Source organism: Pochonia chlamydosporia, chromosome 7 (genome assembly GCF_001653235.2).
Source record: "Pochonia chlamydosporia 170 chromosome 7, whole genome shotgun sequence".
Lineage (NCBI taxonomy): Eukaryota > Fungi > Ascomycota > Sordariomycetes > Hypocreales > Clavicipitaceae > Pochonia > Pochonia chlamydosporia.
The window spans coordinates 1190978-1210733 of record NC_035796.1 but is presented as its reverse complement, the minus strand read 5'-3'; the positions used below and the strand labels follow the sequence as shown (position 1 = coordinate 1210733).

The window sequence follows — 19756 nt, the reverse complement described above, 5'->3', positions numbered from 1 at the left end:
ATAAATTGCATGTGGTTCGGTGACGGCCGCTGACAGCTGGCAACAGCCGTGAATCATTCTTCCAACATTGACACATTGAAACTGACTCGCAGTCCGCCGGAATTGCAGAAAAAGAAAATATATTCAATTTCTTCACTGTTGATGAATGTTTTGGTGTTTCTATACCCAGTCTATAGGCTCCCATTTGCTCCAATTTAGTTTTGCCGAGTTTACCATCCTGGCATCCTCTTCAAACTTGTAAAGTCATATTGCCAACCTTTCGCTACATCTGACATCATGGATGAATTTTTTGACGTTAATTCTGTTTGCCTCCCAGCTCGCCTGTGAGAATCTTATTTCTTGTTAGGGAACTTCGGGGCACCAATGTCAGCTCCCCGCAACTTGACATTGAGCACACGCTCCATGGATGAGAGAACTTTCTGGTCGGGAGTGGCAGTTCCTCGCTCAAAATCGGCGACAATGCCCTGCGTGGTGTTGCATCGGGTGGCGAGGTCCTTCTGTGTCATCTTGGGCTCCATCTTTTGTCGGGCGGCGGAGATGGCATCGCCAACCACCTTGCCAATGGTGTTGGGCTTGATGATGTCGTCGGATCGGTCGACCTTGGTCAGGCGCTGACCCTCAGCACCACCTGAACTCTGTGGTAGGACAGGAGTTAGTTGATGGAGCTCTTACTAGGTAGAGGAGAACACATGGTATAATTCGGAGGGAAGGCGAGTCCTCGGCCTGCCACACCGTTGCTTGCGGGTTTACTAGAATTTACTTACGGCGTTGGAAGAAGCGTACTTCTTCTCGGTACCAACAACGGCACCGCTTCGTGCAGCCGCGTTTAAAGCACTCTTTCCACGGATGACAGTCTCGCGCTCCGAGGCACCAGGGCCACGGGTCTTGCTGCCAATCTTGGTGACTTGATCCCAGTCAGCCATAGTGACGGTTGTTGGAGTGGCGGGGTTGTGAATGCGGTGTAGTTGTAGCGTTGGAAGAGTTTAAAGTGCGCTTTGGGGACAAGGCACTTCGATTTTCGAGCGGTTGTTGTGATGCGTGGTTTGTACAGGTCTGCGATCCTGAAGAAGTGTGTCTCGAGGTTGAGAAGTGTGAAATATATGGAGACAATGAGCGCATGAAGTGGGATTGAGTCAATCGGCGGGACGGGGATAAAAGTTCGTGGGGTCGCAGGCTGTGTCTTTGCACAAAGCGCCACTGGGCGAATTTGCGGTCGCCAACTCCGTAGAATGTGCTAGAGACAATGCACCAGACCAGACCAGCCAGACCCAGAGGCCTCAATCACTGCTTGGTGGGATGTTTGCTTACCTAATACTCCAGTTTCTTTGCAACGGTGGCTTGTTGTTTGGTTTATGACAGCATGAGACTGGACCAGACCATCCACTGAATGACTGACTGCCGCAGTTTGCTGCCAGTGGGGCAAGCTACAGCGACGCAACCGCCAAAGCTCAGTCTGTGTCAGAGACGTCACGGTTTGAGCCAAAGCAGAAGACCAGACTTGACCACATACAGATCCCAGTAGCAATCCGAGGCACCTTGATGGCTCAACAACGTGACCGATGAAACCAACAAAGCGAGTCAGCGGCTTTCAATGATAGCTCCTTCCAAAATCGCGCTTCTTCCCAGAGCACCTTCTTTCTTCCCCAAGGCTTTGTCGGAGACACCCTGTGGGTGGGATTCTCACCACACAGAATTGGGGGGAGGGTTGCTGTGATTCACCTCGTGCCTGATATCATGGACGGAGTGTTCGACGACTCACCATGGCGGTACGTGATTCCGATCATTGACTATGCAGACCGGGCTTGTCATGGTAACTTCGGACTCCTTCTCACCCTCATTTTTGTTTTGGTGTATTATGCTCTGCTGGGAGGCGGGCTGGGCCTGCTTCTCCAAACCTTCTTTGTTGGCCTTCAATACCACCATACCCTTCAGGAAATTGTGCTCTCATTTGGACATAGCCTGTATGGCATCATCATCTCGGTTGCTGGTGCAGTTGGAATAGCTGTCTTCGCAATTTCTCATTTCTTTCGGCCTGGAGTCACTTTAGAAGGACCAGCACGGCCATTTCTGGTACCATGTAAGACCACTCATGTACGGCTATTCCCCAAGAAACACTCCTTTGGATATTCATACTTGGTTGTGGGGGTACCTGTGGGTAGCAAGGGTAACTTTAATGGAATGTTAGCAATAGATGATCGATTCAATGGCTTCTGGAGCTTCATGTGCAGATTGGTTCGTGGAGGATGGTATACGGTGAATGCCTCCGACTACTTGCAGAGGGGAATAAGCAGTGATGGGCTTCGAGGAAAACTGGACGAGTATCTACAATCTCAGGTGAGGCTTCAGGAATATTCCAACGATCCATTCTCATGCTGAAACTCCGCAGGGCGCTGAACCATCCGACTTTCCCTATGCCTACCTAGTCACGGCTGCAAGATTCTTGGGCTACCACTTCAATCCGGTTTCGTTCTGGTACCTTTACTCAAAGGACAAGATACTGTCTGCAATTGTACTGGAGGTGAATAACACCTTTGATGAGAGACGCCCGTATCTTGTTCTACGTGACTTCTCATCTGACTCGAAGAACCTCCTTGGGTCAGAGTCTCATGCCACCCCACCGTCTCGCGTCAAAGGGTCATGGCCGAAGGATTTCCACGTTTCACCGTTCAATTCACGAAAGGGAGCTTATTCTTTACTTGCCAACGATCCACTTGGCCCTGGCATGGAAGGATTTCGAGGTATTGATGTCACTATCAACCTGAGCTCCTCGAAGGGCTATGCGAAACTGATTGCTCGGTTGTTTTCCCATGGAGAAGCTGTTGACCCTGATTCCATGACCTCGCTATGCAAGGCGAGGTTCCTCTTTCGTTGGTTTTGGGTAGGGTTTGCCACCTTTCCGAGAATTGTCAAGGAAGCGGCCTCTCTTTTCTTTAAGCGCAAGCTCCACGTGTGGTACAGACCCGAGCCCCCTAAAGAAAGCCTTGGGAGGCATGCTACCAAAACCGAACGGGATCTTGAGGTCGTCTTTCGCCACTACCTGAAGTTCCTAGTTGAGAAAAGCCAGAAACCAATCAAGCTCATATATGTTTCGAGCGGCATCCTGCAACAGCCCGAAGAGACATTCGCATCCCCATCCTGGCACAAGTCGTTTGAAGATGGAAATACAATGGAGCTCAAAGTCCTCACGCCAATCTTCTATTCACGTTTCGTACACTATGCGCACGATTTTGAAGCCATTTTTACCGAATTCACTGACAGTGCTACCGTCTGGGTGAGCAAGCCGCATCTTTTGCCAGATCTATTTTTAAAACAGGGATCCCCACCGCTGCAGTCTACCAACTTGACGGACTATCTCTTTTTCAAATCAATTCAGAATTTGCGACGGCGACCAGGCAAGATCCCACGAGTGTCGACCTCAGCCGACGCTCCGGAAGATGGCCCGAGAACGGTGGATATTCGGGATTTTCGAATTTCATCCATGGATGCATACGTTCTGGAACACGCTGACCAGAACTTGAAGGCGACATATAGGTCCACTTTGCTCCGAATGTTTGTTGCCGACACTTGGGTTCAGGGCAGTGTGGCTTTGGTGGATTTTGGGGTCTTCCTCGTAAGAGCTGTCTTTGCTTGGGTCATTGTAACAGTGTTTAAGCGGGCGGCAAACTATATGGCGATGTACGTAGTACATTGACTATATCTCTAAACAACACCTCGAGACGGATCGGAATCCGGACCGAAGGTGGTACAAGCTGGCCAGTGCTTTGAGTTTATTTTTGCAAGCGCAACTACCAGAACATGACACGCCAGGATACTGGTGCTGTCGATGAATTACCCGACAGCCAAAATGACGCATTTACGCAATTGAGTCCATCGGGCGCCACGGAAAGAGTTGGCAAAAAATGGTGGACAAGAAAACGGCCTTTGAGGCACAACGGCGATGTGCCACAGCGTGTTTCTGCCCTGGACTCGCGGTGTAAGATGGTAGGTGACCAGGATGAATTCCAAATCCCATTGTTGTACTCCGTACAGAGAACGGAACAGCGACACATCGGATCTCACTCACAGGCAAGGGATGGATGGACCGTACCGCCGCCATTTGACACAAACGATTTTCTCTGCCCCGCCAAGATAAGCCGAAGCCACGGCAAGTCTCCCCACCATCGCCAAGGCAGTCAACAAGGGCTGCCAACCATGTCGTCAACATGACAAATAATGCGTCTCAGTTACCCGCAGGAGTCAGAGAAGAAGATTTGAATCCGAGGCTCCCAGATATTTGCCAGATCAAACTACGTACGCTGTGGGAGGAAGTGTATCGGCACGGCCGCGCCTTGGATAAATTGCTATTTCTCATCCCGACTCACCGGGCCGGGAAACTGGTCAATTGTCATGACGGAATATCCGACAAGTCGAATTTCTCAATTCTTTTTACGACTGCGAAGTATAAAAGACAGCAGTCCTTCCATTCTCAGAGGACCGTAGCCATCAGAATACAGACGAAACAACAAAGAGCCACGACATTAAACTTGCATCAGCATCCTGCACAAACAACAGCAAATAACATCTCTTGTGTGTCCCTTGGCGTCCATCTACTGGACTTATTGAGACAATTTTCCCCCGCGTCATCATCCGCCCCACCAGAGCTTCTTGAGAAATCGGCTAAAGCTCAAGTGCTGTCCGGTCAGGTTCTAACAAAGCTGTTTCCCACCTATCAATTCATCACTTCGTCAATCAATTTACCCCACCGTCGAACCAAGCCGCCATCAACCACCATTATAAAGAGTCCAGAGCTCGTCGCAACAAACAATCTGTACTCTCCGTTTCTAGCCGTCTCGCATCGACATTCTCGTTACCAATTCATTAACTCCAAGACAACCCTGTAACATCGCCCAGCATGCCTCTCACCGGACACTGTCTCTGCAAAGCCGTCACCTATTCCGTCGACGTTGAAGCTCCCCTCCTCACGGGCTACGACCACTGCGACGATTGCCAGCGTCAGAGTGGCTCTACCTACTGTACGTACTGACAGACCATTGATTTCACGGAAATCCGCATTCCCGCCCAATTTTCTACGTCTAACCAATAGCCTTTCATAACACTCGTACTGACCCATCTACAGCCCTTGTCGCCGTCGTCCCCAAGGATAAACTCACCATCAACGGCCCAATCAAGAAGTGGGAGGGCAAGGGAAGCTCTGGCAAGGCCGTCCACCGCCTCTTCTGCTCCGAATGCGGCTCACCCATCGCTCATGACCCCGAGGCTGCTCCTGAGATCATTGCCCTCAAGGCTGGCACCTTTGACTCGGAGCTAAAGAAGAACCTGAAGCCCGTACGTCGCCACTTGATCTCTGATGATGTGCTATGGTATGCTAACTCTTTGTAGGACACTGAAATCTGGACCGTGGGCAAGCTGCCCTTCTGCCAGGAGCATCTGGCCAAGCCCTTCAAGTACATGCCCGAGTAATGTTGATGGTTAAAGGATAGGTTAAAGGATAAGAACAAAAATAGCTCGGGTAATGATAACGACAAGAAAAATGGAAAATGTAGCTGAGATGAATCAAGTTTCACTTTTCTTGACATGTCCTCGTGAATCGTAGTAACGATAATCACATCTTGCAAGTTTGGATCTGGTTCGGCCGGATACGAAACCCCCATTCTGACTTGCAGGCAGGCCAGTTGGGGGCACCATCCAGCCAGTAGATTTGGGCGCTCTTCAGCTACGGTGTGTACATATACAATGCACCTGATCGATGCTCGCCAAATATGAGGTGGGATTACGCTTGCGATATACAAGGTGTACTTGGCTGCCCAGAACTACATCTTGCAAAGGTACTTTCTTATGAGACCTCTGACTATGAGGCAAACTACATCAAACATTACAGTCCAGTGTATAATGATCGATACATTCATCTCAACCCGGAAAGAGGACGAGTGGGTAGCATTCAAACCGAAATTATATTATTTTGAAGCAGAGTGTACTAATCAAGCCCAACCCAACCTTCTTCCTGTTCCATCATCATCATCAACTCGTCCCATCGTCATCATACACAACAGGCCATCATGAACAGAGTGAAGAGAATTGTCGAAAGAGTTGCATGCCAACCCGCTTGCCACAGCCGATAGTCTGCTGCCGCGGCACTTGTAAGTGCAGTTGATACCGCTCTGGAAGAGGCCGCTTTCCCGCACCCAGCGCCGCACGTCGACTCGGACGCGGGTGTACTTGTATCCCGGGTGGTCAAGGTAGTAATCCCCCATGTTTTTCCAGTGATCGCAGTTTGTAAAGAGGCGCCATTGCTGTTCGGAGCCGTCAGTTCAAGGTTAGCAGCAGAGGTATGCGAAGCCTGAGGAGTCGTGGTGTAGTAAAGGCTGACATCTGTCTGGCTTGGGAACTCATCCACGGACTTGGTATCGCCAGTCGTGACAATGGGAGCCGCTTGGGTATCAGCCTGGGCCGCAGTGAAGATGGCCTGGAAGAGAGCAGTAGGAGTGCCTTGACAAAGAGAGCTTGATGCAACAGAGAGAACCCCCTCCCAGTAGACGTGATCGCGAGCACTTCGGTAGCCATGGACAAAGAGGCAATTCTGGCATCCAGTCCAGTCCGTAAAGTAGCTGCCTTGGCACATACACTGAGCGTGGGCGTTGTAATCAATGCCATCAGTGCCATTGGGCTGGCACGCCGCCTCGATTTTGGCAATAGAAATACAAGGTGGGACAGAGCCAAAGTCGTCCACTTCAGGATAGCAGACCTGAGCCACCTCGTAGACATCATTCTCACCAGTGCTGGCAGTGATAGCGGTATGAGAGGCTGTGCATGACAGCAGCAAGGCAGTGGAAACCGCGAGGAGCTGGAGGAGATGCTTCATGATGCAAAATCTTGGGAGCTGTGACGTATTGGATGTTTTGAAGGTGTTCAACAAAAGATGAAATAGTAATGGACCAAAAGTGCAAACTGAAATGGATGTTCGTGAGCGCGAGCATAAAATGCAGTCATGTTGAAGAAGAAAAGAGAAGAAAAAGAAGGGAAAACGAGAGCCACGGGTTAAATTACAATTGTTGAGCAACGCCCAGAAAGGCGAGCTCTTTCCAACTCGGGAAATGTTGACCAACTCTTGCCCTCGTCAACTTCGCGAAGCGTCAAGTGCCATTGCGCCGTTGTTCCGTCCTAGACCAGAACTTCCTGTTGGTGGAAGGCTGTAGTTATGTTGAGAGACAGAGTCGTCCAGAATCACTGGCTCTGCTTCAGTATCGAGGCAACTTATCTGAATATTATCCGCGGTATGATTATTGGTTTGCAACGGTCAAGCGCATATTGATACCTCAATACGTCCCCTAACGTATCACAGTGTATACCTAGGTATCTAGCTACCGTGGCACTCATGCTTACCCCCACAAAAGTTCTTGTCCTTGCTCATTATTGTCTCGCATTGGAAGTAATGGAAGGTGCAGAGACACAGGAAGAGCAGGAGCCAGCGAAAATGACCAGCACCAGATCGCACATGACATTTTCTGGGAGGCATTGGGTCAAAACTAAATTGGTTCAAGAACGGGCCTGGGGGAAATAACGAACCTCGATCCCAGTATTCCGGCGCAGTTTCCTCCTTCGACACGGCACGAACAGACATGGTTGGAAGTCGGACATATTCAGCCAATCGAGAGGGCCCAAATACGGTATAGGTGCAATGCGATGCTTTGGCTCATACCTGGGCACGCATATATATTTGGCCACAGACGGGAGTTATTACGCTGCCATATTTGAAAATGCGATACAATTTAACCCTTGTAGTATTATTCGCTCTTCTATTGGTATCAATCATGTCTCAAATAAACTCGTTAGTACATTGCATCGTATCCGTCTGGCCCGTTTTGTATATCCCGCCAGTCATGCTGCCACTAATGCTCTATCCCACCTAAAAGAATTTTAGAATGTGTCTGTCGGATATCCGGAAGTCTTATCATACTGCCGTAACCACCAAGTAGCATACATGATGCTGTTAGAAAAAATATTCAAATCTGTCGTTCACCTGCAACTGTGCTCAATATCCCATCACGCTCAGCAAGGACAGTATAGCGAGCAGGCCCCAGGCCGAAGAAGACCAGTTGAAACTCCTTGTAGCAGATGATTGATTCGGCGCCTGCTTCTGAACTTTACCAGTCTCAGTAGGCCCAGCAGTGAAACAGCTTGCGGTTCCGCATGAATAACCAGATGGACAGCATCCGGCTACCGGGCCAGCATCATCTCCACACATAAACCACCCACCCGCACAAGTTGCGCTTCCAGTAGACTTTGGCACGTTCGTGGCAGGGACGACAATGGTAGCTCCATTAGAGACGATCGTTGTTGAAGACGGTGGCGGGCATGAGAAAGTATGACAGTCACGGTCAGTCCGACAACACCCGCCGCCATGTGTGGCTGAACAGCCATAGAAACCAGTGGGACAGCCAGATTGTGTAATTGACGTGGTCTCGGGCGAAGATGTGACATCAGACGATCCTGTCGGTCGCCAGGGAGGAATCCCTGTAGCGGAATTGGTATTAGTGTTGGAAGCGGCACTGGTGCTTGGAGTCGTAGGCGTAACCACTTGGGTGGTGGTCTTCGTCGTAGCTCCTGGTGAAGCTGTTCGAGTAACTGTGACAATGACGGTGGTTGGGTTTCCCCCAATTATAGTGGTCCTCGTTGATGTGACAGTTTCTTGAGTTTGGGACGATTGAACGGCTGTGGTAGGCGTTGCTGATGCGCTCGGGATGCCTGGGAAAGAATATCAGTATACTAAGTGGTAACATAAGGGGACAAAGAACTGCAGCTCACATCCAACACCTTGACACACATAACCTGGGATGCAGCAGCCACCACCCAAAGCTGCCGGACAGTTCGTAGCATCGGATGGACACTTTCCGACACCTCCTCCACATGTTGAGCCGCTGGGACAGCAAGCAACATGACCAACATCGGTGTCTGGAACATCGGTGCAGTAGGTTCCTTGCTGACAGCATTTGTTTGGTGAGCCTTGTTGAGCACAGCTGTTCATTCCGGCAGGACATGATGACCTCTTTTCCAGCAAAGCGAGAGCTTCAGCTGCTCGCCTCAGAATATTGTCTTCGGAGTCGTCGACATGTTTTGCGAATGGCGGGTAAAACCGAGAAGTGCCATTGGCTTGCGCATCTTGATCTAGGAAGAGGGCAGACGGAATGACGGGTCCGACTTGGAGGAATGGCACAAATCCAAGGTGCTCTGCTAAGATTTTCTCGCTCGCGTCGGGTGCCTGCTTTCTGATAGCTGTTGGAAGTAACTGATTGTCTGCGAGGACTTGCGAGACAAGGGCCAGGAGCGAGGTGGGAAGCAGAGATAAGGTAGATGGCGGTGCCATTGTGCTTGCAGTCAGAAGGACGGCCTTCGGATGTGCAAGTCACTTTGCGAGGGGAGTGGTTTGAATAAGTTGCAGAATGCAGCCTTTATGCAAGAATGAGGCACATGCAAGAACACTAAGCTGCGAGTACAACCATTGAAGATTCTAGGTCCACCGTTGGGCCGATACGAGGTCTGGTGCTGGCGAACAGGTTTTTTGTAACGAAACAATCTCGGTGGCTGGGGAAAGCACCAGACCCCAAGCTTGAGGTCAGCTTCGGTGAAGCCATGACGACTTGCGAGAAATGGGATAGTGCATTTCGCACCGTTTTCCGCATCAAATCATGCGCTAGAGAGGATCAAGGAATATTTCTAAAGGAAAATTGATCGCCATCGATTTATTCAGATGTTGCGGCCTTTCTCTTGGCGTTTTGAATGTCTCTCCTGTGGAATGTTTCCGCACCCATCAATGCAACCGAACAATGGGGATCGACTCAGATAGACTCGGCCGGAATGCCCCCTTTGTCACTTATCACCAACTTCTGACGCCTCAAATTCACTCTTCAGTGTTCTGCAATTGACGTGACCAACAGTCTGTGGTACAAAAGTATTTGCCCGTGTCAAAGTATCCACTACTACATCTTGATGTGCCCTGGTATATAACGCGAAATGCGATACGTTTCCTTTGTTTGAATACGTATGTACTTTTGACCCCCAACAGCACCAGACACCTCTCTTCTGCAAGTGATGTGACCAACCAGATATTGAAGTCACTGATGGGCCAGGGGAGTGTGACGGGAGAGGCATCACGTCTGCTATGCTCTCCGCAGTGGCGCCTCAAGTGCTGGTTGTGGGCAAAACTGCCCCCCAACATTGCAGTCAGCATCACGCATCGAGTACTAAGTGAGTGAACTTTTGGCAACCAAGGCAGAGAATAGAGCCAATCGACCGCTGCATTCGCGTGAGACAAGGCAGTTGTTCTCAGGCTCGTCACTGCACGTCCCCGTGTCCGTGCCTCTCAAAATATGACAGATTCGCCGGCATGGCTCGAGATACCTTCGGCCTCGGATCGATACCAATTGCAAGACGTCCTATTGTGCAGTCTTACGGAATGAGACATCGAGCTGCTGTGGCGGTCGTTTCTTTATAAGGCGGTGACCTGTACGAAACCGTGCGGCCAAACTCCGTCCAAGATGACTTGTCCTTGAATCCCATCGATATGCGGCCTCTCAGCGTGTTGCAGAGTGTTGGCCTCTCCCTTTTAGCCTCACAGTATCTGGTTGTCCCAGCATCTGCGGAATATGTGAACGCAACATGGCCGCCGGCACATTATTCCTGGGTCGTCACCAGCGATGGATTCAAGAACCAGAGTCAGGAGGCGCAGTTTCAAAGCGAGAGCTACTCGGGGCATTTCTGTCGTGACCGCAAGATCCCAGCCGGAGTCCAGAGGGTACTCTTTCCGACAGTACGTGGTAAATTGGGGTTTAATGCAACGCGAAGCGATGCCAACAACTGGATGGTTAGCTTGGTGTTTGATGATCTGCGGAAACAGGGCACGAACGAGTCTTCTATTGCAAAATCATCGAGCAACTGGGATTGGAATAAGCACGAACGTAACGACATGTTATATTGCAGCGATAGACTGACTGGCATTCAAGAGATGCCCTTTGACTCGACTTCTTGGGCGGACAGTAAAAGGCACGGGGTATCGACATCATTCTTCAGCGGCTTCAATGCCACTCTAGGCATAGAGATGATTCGTCATGAGCCTGGCAGCAACTCTGACAAGAATATTACTACTGTAGTGCGGCAGGTACGAACAATGACTCAAGTGCTAACAGGATGAGTCCACCAGCCTTGCAGAATGCTAATACCATCTATGCAGTGTACCTTTATACAGTTTGTGCAAAGAGAGTACCTTCGATACGGCGGTCCTTGCAACAATCAACCGAGCCCAGCTTCCAACACGACCTTCAACCAGCCGTGGCCCGAAGCTGGCGGCACCAGCCCTCCGAGTGTCCAGTTCGAAATTTGGGCAACCTTCGGCATTGTACTTACGGCGGTGTCGATTATCGGTGTGGCTGCACTCTACCTCAGATGGAGGCGTAAGAGACTGCGAAAGCTGAATCGTGGGCCGGAAAGGCCTGTTCATGCTGCGGCTGCGGCGAGGTTGGAGCAGCAGGAGCAGTTTGTGCCGGCACCGGATTACACGACTGCAAATGGGGGCGTTGCACTGCCGACGTACGATGAGGCTACGAGGAAGTGATGCCACGGATGCATTCGTGGATTGCTGGCTCATGAATGAAGATACTGGGTGCACAGGAAGTGTACTGATAATACGCTACCCACAAGGAATTGGATATGATATGGTTCTTTCGCTGTGAATAAAGATGCTGCATATGGGACTCTAAGTTAGTGATGAATTGAATGATAAATAAAGTGCATGTTATACATAGTTATACATATTTTACAACAAACTGATTGTTCGTATCAAGATGCCGTTTAGAAAAGCGCCTCGCCTCCATTCACCACATCTTCTTTGGGCTTGCTCTCCCCCATGTTCTGTGCCAGACCATCATCATCCTTGGTTGCGGATCGATTGACAAAAGTATGGCAGAGAAGTCCAGCCGCAACACTGACATTCAGGCTGTCCACAGAACCTCCTTGCATAAATCGAGGTACCGACAGTTCAAAGTCCGCAGCCACCTTGACCTGTCTAGGTAGACCATGCCCCTCATTTCCAAGCACAAGAATGCATGGATGTTGATCTAAGGGATTATTCCGCTCGATATCATTTGTCGAAATAAATTTGTCGCCGTGAATCTTGAGGAGCTTCTTTTCCGGGGGCGCCACTGCGGCATATGTCTTCCAGCCCGCTGCTCTGGAGTCTTCAAGGAACTCAACTGGAGAATCGACCGTAAATATGGTCACTTCCTCGGCTGCGCCTGCGGCGGACTTGAGTACCACGGGGGTCAGCGCAGATGAATAGCGGCTGGTTGTTCCAACAGCGTCGACTCCCATGTAGCTAGCGGTACGAAGCAAGGCACCGAGATTCCCGGGATCCAAAATTTCATGCAAAAGAAGCACGAAGGGCTTTGCTGCGGAGTTGTTTACCTTGGAAATGAAAGTGTTCTCTCCATTGATGGTTTTTTGTTCCGCAGTTTGATGGACCAGCTCAATATTGAACCCAAGTTTGGAAGGCGATTCTTCTAATTTACCAAGCGACTTCACGGGCAGTTGAGGCAGTGGAGATGTCTCCAACACAAATCCATTGTGTGGGCGCCCCATGCTCATTTTGTCCATTAGTCTTTGATCTTCGTTTGGCACAATCGTAACAGGGACGCCGCGAGACTTGGCAAGATTTATCATGCTGTCGTTGTCCTTGGCATCTCGACGATTGTCTCCACCATACACGTATAGATTGTAGAGCTGTCTCCTTCCTTGTTGGAGAGCTGCCTTGACGACAGATCGGCCGTACAAGAATTGTGATGCTGCCGTCGTATATTTGATGGTCATCGGCATCATGCCTCGCCTTCTTGGGCGTGCCGTAGCGTCATCAATCGCCCCATCTTCATCCTTGGTCGTGCGCGATCGACGCTCGTGAAAGTTTGACGGATGCGGGCGAGATTGGACGTTTCGGAAGCTTCGTGGGACTAATCTGTCGTTTCCATCGGCGCGACGCGGCCGAACGGGGTCTTGTAAATCTAGAGCGGCCGCTGTGTCTTTCAGCGATCCATGTTTTAACTGGTAAACCAGGCTTTTCTTCCCAAATGAGAACTCTGGGTCAAGAAACCTCTTCCTCCGGGTTTGCCGGCCTTCATCTTCTTCGTCTTCAGCTTCTGAAGCTTTGCGATCAAGCTTCTTTCTGAGCTTTTGCTGCTGTCGTCTAGATGCGGCACCATCTAGTGCCTTCGTGGTTCGACCAATTCGGCCATAATTTTGGTATTGACCGTCGCTTCTAATGCGAGAAGGGCGAGAATCGCCAAATTGCACCCTTTCTGATCTTCTTAATCCCCGATGAATAGACGATAGGCTGGCGAAACGAACAAACGCTGGAACAACAAGTGTGGAGGGCGTAAATTGAGTTGAATGCAAGATGCCGCGTGAGCCAGTTGCAGTCCATCTTTTTGCGCTTATCATGGCATTATATGTGCGCGACTAAACCAGTCCGTCGCAGTGAAGAAGAGTTGATGAAAATACGAGTCCATGGAGGAAGAAGCATGTGCTCCATCAAGATGAAATCAGGGTCCTTCCACTTTTTCTGCCACTGAATACAGGGTTGTTGGAAAGCGGTGTGACCAAAGGAACACAGTGATTGGCCCGTCTTATCCTGGGACAGGTTCCATGGATGCATCCAGTGCTGAAGGCTTAACGCGTGTTGTGAGCATCAAACCGCGTTCTACCTTGAGACAGACATCAAGATCTCCCCTTTTGCCGTGGTATCTGGCCACTTTCTAAAAACCTACGGATGCGACCTAAGACCAGGATTCGACTCTGAAGTCAGAGGGCCAATTATTTCGAACGTTGTCTACGGAGAATTGATGCCTTATTAAACGTGTTGGCAAGGGCAGTTCGATCCATGAACTGACCAACACTCACAGATGGACGATGGCGAGGATACGCCTGCTGGTGGCCATCGGCCATTAGCCCAAAGCCATAATAATGGTGTCCCGTCGCCAAAATTTTCGTTCGACTTTTCGAGTCATCAAGCCGGTTATGGGAGCTCGTCCGAAGAGGATTCGTACGGCCATATGATGACGGCTACGTCAACACAGGAAGATGAGAACATGCCTCTACTAGGCTCTCTTTCGGCAGCGTCACCTGTCGGTCATATTTCGTTAGAGTCCCACGGACCTCTGATTGAGACCAGGACGGACTCAGCGCCTATGGCTGTCATGGAGCCCAAGGCTTCGACTGTCGAGGAAGCCTTTACTGCCAAGACTATTTCCGCCGACATGCCCCATGGCCAACCTGGCATTGAAGTTTCCATACCTTTCATTCCCCTGGATATTCGAGACCAGTATGAGGAGGTGCAGAGTAATACCATAGAAAAAGTGTTGAGCCTTTTCAATTCCACTGAGGACGGTGAAATGTTGAAGTTGGAGTTAACGGACGGAAAACAATGCATGGTATGTTGCGCAACTGTCATGCAAAGCTTCATTTACTCTTCAAACCTTAGACCCTGTCACCTTGCAGGCATGCTACTTCTATATTTCCCTTTTTGGCTTATTGAACTCGAAGTCTACGTTTGCGCTCTCGCCCCCCTCTCACTTCACTTTCATTTTGACCTGACCCCCAACGCATTGTTCCTCAATTTCTTTGAATATTGAGTGTATTCGTCAAAACTGGCTCACCTTGAATCACCCAAAGGCTGTCACTATTGTTGCACAGCATCCGCCTTGCACTCTGAGCACCGTTTAATATTTGGCATCCAAGAACTTCCTCCAACCTGTGCTCCATCGCTCTTTGCGCTGCTTTTACTGACGCACCATCAAGATCTCGCTGATTCAACTCGAAAGATTTGAAAACGGCCCGCATGCACTCGAATCTTACTTCTTGCAAATGGAACGGGCAGACCGAAAGCGCAAGTATGCGCCCAATGATGACTGGGAGGCCGGCAGCAGCTCCAACGACTCCGATGTCATGGATTTGGACGGTCACGAAGTAGTTGATGCCACGGAGTTGGACGGTGAAGACGAAGGTAGCGAGCTCATGCCAGCTACCCGCAAACGCAGCTCGCGAAATCTCGAGAGAACTGTCTCGAGAATCCAGCCGGAGTTGAAAATGGATGCCAGTGATGACTCAGGCGCTGTGTTATTCGACAACCGTCGACGCAGCACTAGGAAGAGGCAGCTGCGATTTCCGCAGTCCCATTTGCAGGAAATGGAACAAGAGAGCAATCCCAGAGCTCAAGTCGAAGAAGATGATGACGACCACTTCATGCCGGTTGTTTCTGACATTACTGTCAGCAAAGGCAGAGGAAGAAGCGCGCGGAACCGAACTCGACGACTCCAAACCCGTAAAACGGCATCAGGGCAACAAGGTGACTCTGACATAGAATTCGAACAACCCAGGAGATCCTCTAGGGCTACGCGAAACGTTAACTATATACAAGATGACCTCGATATGGATGAAGATACATTTACTCGAGTTGATGAGAAACCCTCAGGGCTTCTCAAAGTCGCCACTGTCAAGGAACTTTTTCGACCCATCTCCCCAGACTCGCCTTTCGCCAAAGTACACACAGACACCTGTCACGCCTGTGGCAGTTCCAGCAACCGCAGCCAGATCATATACTGCCAGGGGTGTAGCTACGCCTACCACAAACCTTGCATTGGCACTCGAAGTGCGCGTGAGCACCTAGTCACCAAGGTTGGGGAGGCAGATTTTGTTTTACAGTGTCGATTCTGCATCGATATTCACAACAAGAAGGATCCGCTAGCCCCACGGCGGTCGATATGTCAAACATGCAAGGTAGCTGGCCTTTCTTGTCCCCCGTTTTCTCGGAGACAGACGACTCGTCAAGAGGAGAAATTGCGAGAAGAAAACGGCGGGCTTGATCCTATCACACCAGTATCAGCTGAACTTGTGCATAATGCCGCCAATGTTCTCTTCCGTTGCACTAGCTGCAATCGAGGCTGGCACCAACATCATTTACCCTCGATAGGGAGTCCGAGTCCAGGAGGTACCCAGCCGGTGGGAGCGATTAAGGATTACTCCATCGACTGGCAATGCAACGAGTGCACATCTGCGGAGCAAAAGATTCATCGGCTTGTTGCTTGGCGAACAAATGCAGTGGCCCCTCTGACGGTTCAGCCATTCTCGCATCTCTGTGACGATGACAGAGAATATCTTATCAAATGGGAGAAGACGTCATATTTCCACTGCACATGGATGCCTGGTGCATGGGTATTCGGCACTGCAGCCGCTGCTATGAGAGCCTCCTTTGCCAGGAAGGCTCTGGAAGCCGATCTGTTCAAAGCAGATGAGAAACAAGCCATTCCCGAGGAATATCTGACTATTGATATCATTTTCCGGGTGAAGTTGAATCCTGTCACTCCAAGAGTTGATTCTATGGAAGAAGATTTAGACAACATGTCGCACATCACTAAAGCGTTGGTAAAATTTCAAGGTCTTGGGTATGATGATGTGGTGTGGGATCGACCACCACCCAGAGATTCGGGCGACCTCTATGAGGCGTTCAAACTTGCATACCAAGAATACCTTGCTGGGAGGTATTTTGAGCACTCTTCGCAAGGTAGAATGAGGGAGCGCATAAAAGCTTTCAAGGATGGAGAGCTCGAGGAAGTTGAAGTCCAACCAGCAGGACTCAAGCGAGGTAAGCTTATGGGATACCAGTTGGAAGGACTGAATTGGCTCTTGCACAACTTTCACGCCGGGCGAAGTGTCGTTTTAGCAGATGAAATGGGACTCGGCAAGACTGTTCAAGTCGTCAGCCTAGTCGTCCATCTTGTGCAAGAAAATCCTAAAGTAAGCAAGCCGAGGCTAGGATATTCAATACGACAAATACACCCGACTAACATGTATACAGTGCTGGCCATTCCTTATTTCCGTCCCGAATGCAACGTGCCCGAACTGGCGTCGTGAGTTCAAGCAGTGGGCTCCAGAGCTTCGAGTTGTCACCTATCATGGAGGTAAAGAGCCGCAAGACCTTGCGTACAAACACGAGCTCTTCCCATTCGATTCACGAGACATGGCTGCACACGTGGTTATCATGTCTTACGACTCTACGCAGGACCCGAGCACAAGTCAGCGTTTCCGTTCTGTCAAGTGGGCGGGTCTGGTTGTCGACGAGGGCCAGCGACTCAAGAATGAACGTAGCTTGCTGTACCAGGCACTGCGTGTAATGAAGATCCCGTTTCGATTGTTGTTAACGGGAACGCCGCTACAAAATAACAAAAGAGAACTGTTTAACCTGATTCAGTTCATAGACCATTCCCAGAGCGCTGAGAAACTCGATGAGGAGTTCCAGGTTCTTGATAAAGAAACGTTGCCAAAGCTTCATGACAAGATTCGCCCCTATTTCTTACGAAGAACCAAGGTCGGAGTGCTCAAGTTTCTCCCTCCCATGGCTCAGATAATTTTGCCGGTCTCGATGACAGTCATCCAAGAGAAGCTATCGAAAAGCATTATGGCGAAGAACCCCCAGCTTATCAAAGCTATTTTTGCTAACAGCAAAGTGAACAAGAAGGAACGTGGTTCGCTCAATAACATTTTAATGCAGCTTCGCAAATGCCTGTGCCATCCTTTTATGTATTCAGATGCAATCGAGGAGAAACACGACGATCCAGCAGTTATTCACCGCAATCTTGTAGAGGCTTCAGCAAAGCTTCTTCTTCTTGAGCAAATGCTTCCCAAGCTTAAGGAGAGGGGTCATAGGGTTTTGATCTTCAGCCAATTCCTCCAGCAGCTGGATATCATTGAGGACTTTTTGAACGGAATCGGTTACCAATACAGACGACTTGACGGACAAATGTCAAGTTTGGAAAAGCAGCGCCGCATCGATGCTTATAATGAGCCGGGTTCGCCGATTTTTGCATTCCTGTATCTACCCGTGCTGGCGGTGTTGGTATTAACTTGGCGACGGCGGATACAGTCATTATCATGGACCCCGACTTCAATCCACACCAGGATATCCAGGCTTTATCTCGCGCCCATCGTATTGGTCAAAAGCAGAAAGTCCTCTGCTTTCAGCTGATGACGAAGGATACTGTTGAGGAGAGAATCATGCAAATCGGCAAGAAGAAGATGGCCCTCGATCACGCCTTAATCGAGAGTATGGATGATGACGACATTGCCGGCGATGACTTGGAGTCTATTCTCGCACATGGTGCCCAAGCACTATTCAGTGATGGTTATCAGAAAGGTGCAATTCAATATGATGGCCCCTCTATTGACAGACTTCTAGACCGGTCTCAAACTGAGCAGACAAAAGTTGATGATGAAGGATCTGCTGAGGCGCAGTTCTCTTATGCTAAGGTTTGGTCAAATGATAGGGCAAGCTTAGAAGATGGACTGGCAGCGGCAGCCGAAGACGTGGCTCCCGAACCGATTTCTTCAAGTGTTTGGGACAAGATTCTTGCTGAACGAGAGGAAGAGGCTCGCCGTCATGCAGAAGCAAACCAGGAGAAGCTAGGAAGAGGAGGACGCCGCCGAACTGTTTGTACTCCCCGAAGCGCTGATGAACCCATTGCTAACAAACTTTTGCAGATCCATAACTACAAGCCCGACACATTGGCAGGGTATCTCCAGGATGGTGATAACCTTAATCCCTCAGACTCCTCGGATGACTTTGCGGGTGCCGATTCTCCATCTTCGTCCGACGAGGACAATGCAGCAGAAGGTAAAACACGAAAGAATTCTCCTGTCAAGCCAAAGGCGGGACTAGTCACTCCAACAAAGCAACCCAAGACGACAAAGAAGATTGACACTCGAGCTCAACAGAAAGCGAAGCCCGTACTCTCTCCAAGAAACGGCCGACGACCGAAATCCAGCAAGCCATCAGGTCCGACATCAACGCCCAAACCGGTTCCAACGAAGACAACCTCCAAAGGCACGGGCAAAGTCACCAGTTCAAAAAACCCGGCCGGCCTTACAAAACTAAACAAAAGACCCAAGACCAACCCCCCGGCCAAGCGACACGTACCTACGACCCCATCGAAAGTGTCAAAGTCAAATACAGAAGACACACGGACCATGACGCATCGCAATACAAAACCATCCCATCAAAACACGAAGCGCACAACCAATCCATACCCTACGCCGACTCAGTCTCCAGCAACTTCACACCCAGTCTCAACACCAACTTCTCCGCTAACGGAGGCGGCCAAATTGCCTCACCAGACCCTTACCCCTTCTCCTCGCCCCAAGGCCAAAATCTCTCAAGCAAACGAAGAGCGCAAGTAAGGCGCCATGATCACGCAGCCTCTTTTCCCTCATTATCACACTCACGTCCCTCGCCCTCTCGAACATCAACACAGAACCCCTCATTAAGATATAACAACGACCCTCCATTGTCACAACCGGGCCTACAAATCGAGGGCTTTTCCGAATCCGAAATACGAGTAGCAATAGACGCCGTTCAGCATCTCCCAGTGAGAAAGTCAGCCAAGACTCCTCAATTGCAAGTCCTTGCACAGAGGTTGTGGGAGATTAACAAGCAGCAGCGACACGGCGCAGGCTAGAAATGGAACATGACACAATTGCTATGTCATGAAGAGCTGCATTGGCAGATGTGACGAGAGACGGAATATACCCTGTTTTATTGTACTATACAAGCTTCTGGGGACACTTGCTCAGCTAGCTAGGGAACATTACCGGAAGAATCAGGTGAACACCAATACAATACAACGGCTTTGCCGGTTTGCATAGACTCTGTCCTGGAAAATCCTGGAAA

The 19756-nt window shown here is 49.9% G+C and overlaps 8 protein-coding genes across 8 annotated transcripts; 4 read left to right on the top strand and 4 right to left on the bottom strand.

Moving 5' to 3' along the window:
- Positions 1-332: 332 nt before the first annotated feature.
- On the bottom strand, positions 333-923 carry VFPPC_07240 (helix-turn-helix type 3; the record flags this gene model as incomplete). Its single annotated transcript, XM_018286136.1, has 2 exons — positions 333-635; positions 765-923. 2 exons carry the CDS (start codon positions 921-923, stop codon positions 333-335), a joined length of 462 nt encoding a protein of 153 aa, XP_018139775.1.
- Positions 924-1734: 811 nt separating this feature from the next.
- VFPPC_18098 (DNA-binding WRKY domain-containing protein) lies at positions 1735-2423 on the top strand (the record flags this gene model as incomplete). The annotated part of the gene is made up of 2 exons (XM_022429754.1): positions 1735-2339; positions 2387-2423. The coding sequence occupies 2 exons, from the start codon at positions 1735-1737 to the stop codon at positions 2421-2423; spliced, it is 642 nt and encodes a 213-aa protein (XP_022285166.1).
- Positions 2424-4891: 2468 nt separating this feature from the next.
- Positions 4892-5460, top strand: VFPPC_14191 (hypothetical protein; the record flags this gene model as incomplete). Its single annotated transcript, XM_018291961.1, has 3 exons — positions 4892-5012; positions 5117-5325; positions 5380-5460. 3 exons carry the CDS (start codon positions 4892-4894, stop codon positions 5458-5460), a joined length of 411 nt encoding a protein of 136 aa, XP_018139776.1.
- A 577-nt stretch (positions 5461-6037) lies between these two features.
- Positions 6038-6859, bottom strand: VFPPC_16602 (collagen-like protein Mcl1; the record flags this gene model as incomplete). Its single annotated transcript, XM_018294355.1, has 1 exon — positions 6038-6859. One exon carries the CDS (start codon positions 6857-6859, stop codon positions 6038-6040), a length of 822 nt encoding a protein of 273 aa, XP_018139777.1.
- A 1170-nt stretch (positions 6860-8029) lies between these two features.
- Positions 8030-9361, bottom strand: VFPPC_07238 (GPI anchored protein; the record flags this gene model as incomplete). The annotated part of the gene is made up of 2 exons (XM_018286135.1): positions 8030-8742; positions 8803-9361. 2 exons carry the CDS (start codon positions 9359-9361, stop codon positions 8030-8032), a joined length of 1272 nt encoding a protein of 423 aa, XP_018139778.1.
- Positions 9362-10558: 1197 nt separating this feature from the next.
- Positions 10559-11605, top strand: VFPPC_14190 (hypothetical protein; the record flags this gene model as incomplete). The annotated part of the gene is made up of 2 exons (XM_018291960.1): positions 10559-11152; positions 11225-11605. 2 exons carry the CDS (start codon positions 10559-10561, stop codon positions 11603-11605), a joined length of 975 nt encoding a protein of 324 aa, XP_018139779.1.
- Positions 11606-11841: 236 nt separating this feature from the next.
- VFPPC_07237 (RNA methyltransferase) lies at positions 11842-13479 on the bottom strand (the record flags this gene model as incomplete). The annotated part of the gene is made up of 1 exon (XM_018286134.1): positions 11842-13479. One exon carries the CDS (start codon positions 13477-13479, stop codon positions 11842-11844), a length of 1638 nt encoding a protein of 545 aa, XP_018139780.1.
- Positions 13480-13940: 461 nt separating this feature from the next.
- On the top strand, positions 13941-19544 carry VFPPC_07236 (chromatin remodeling complex subunit (Chd3); the record flags this gene model as incomplete). Its single annotated transcript, XM_018286133.1, has 6 exons — positions 13941-14468; positions 14836-16830; positions 16892-17882; positions 17957-18519; positions 18571-18703; positions 18805-19544. The coding sequence occupies 6 exons, from the start codon at positions 13941-13943 to the stop codon at positions 19542-19544; spliced, it is 4950 nt and encodes a 1649-aa protein (XP_018139781.1).
- Between the last annotated feature and the right edge of the window lie 212 nt (positions 19545-19756).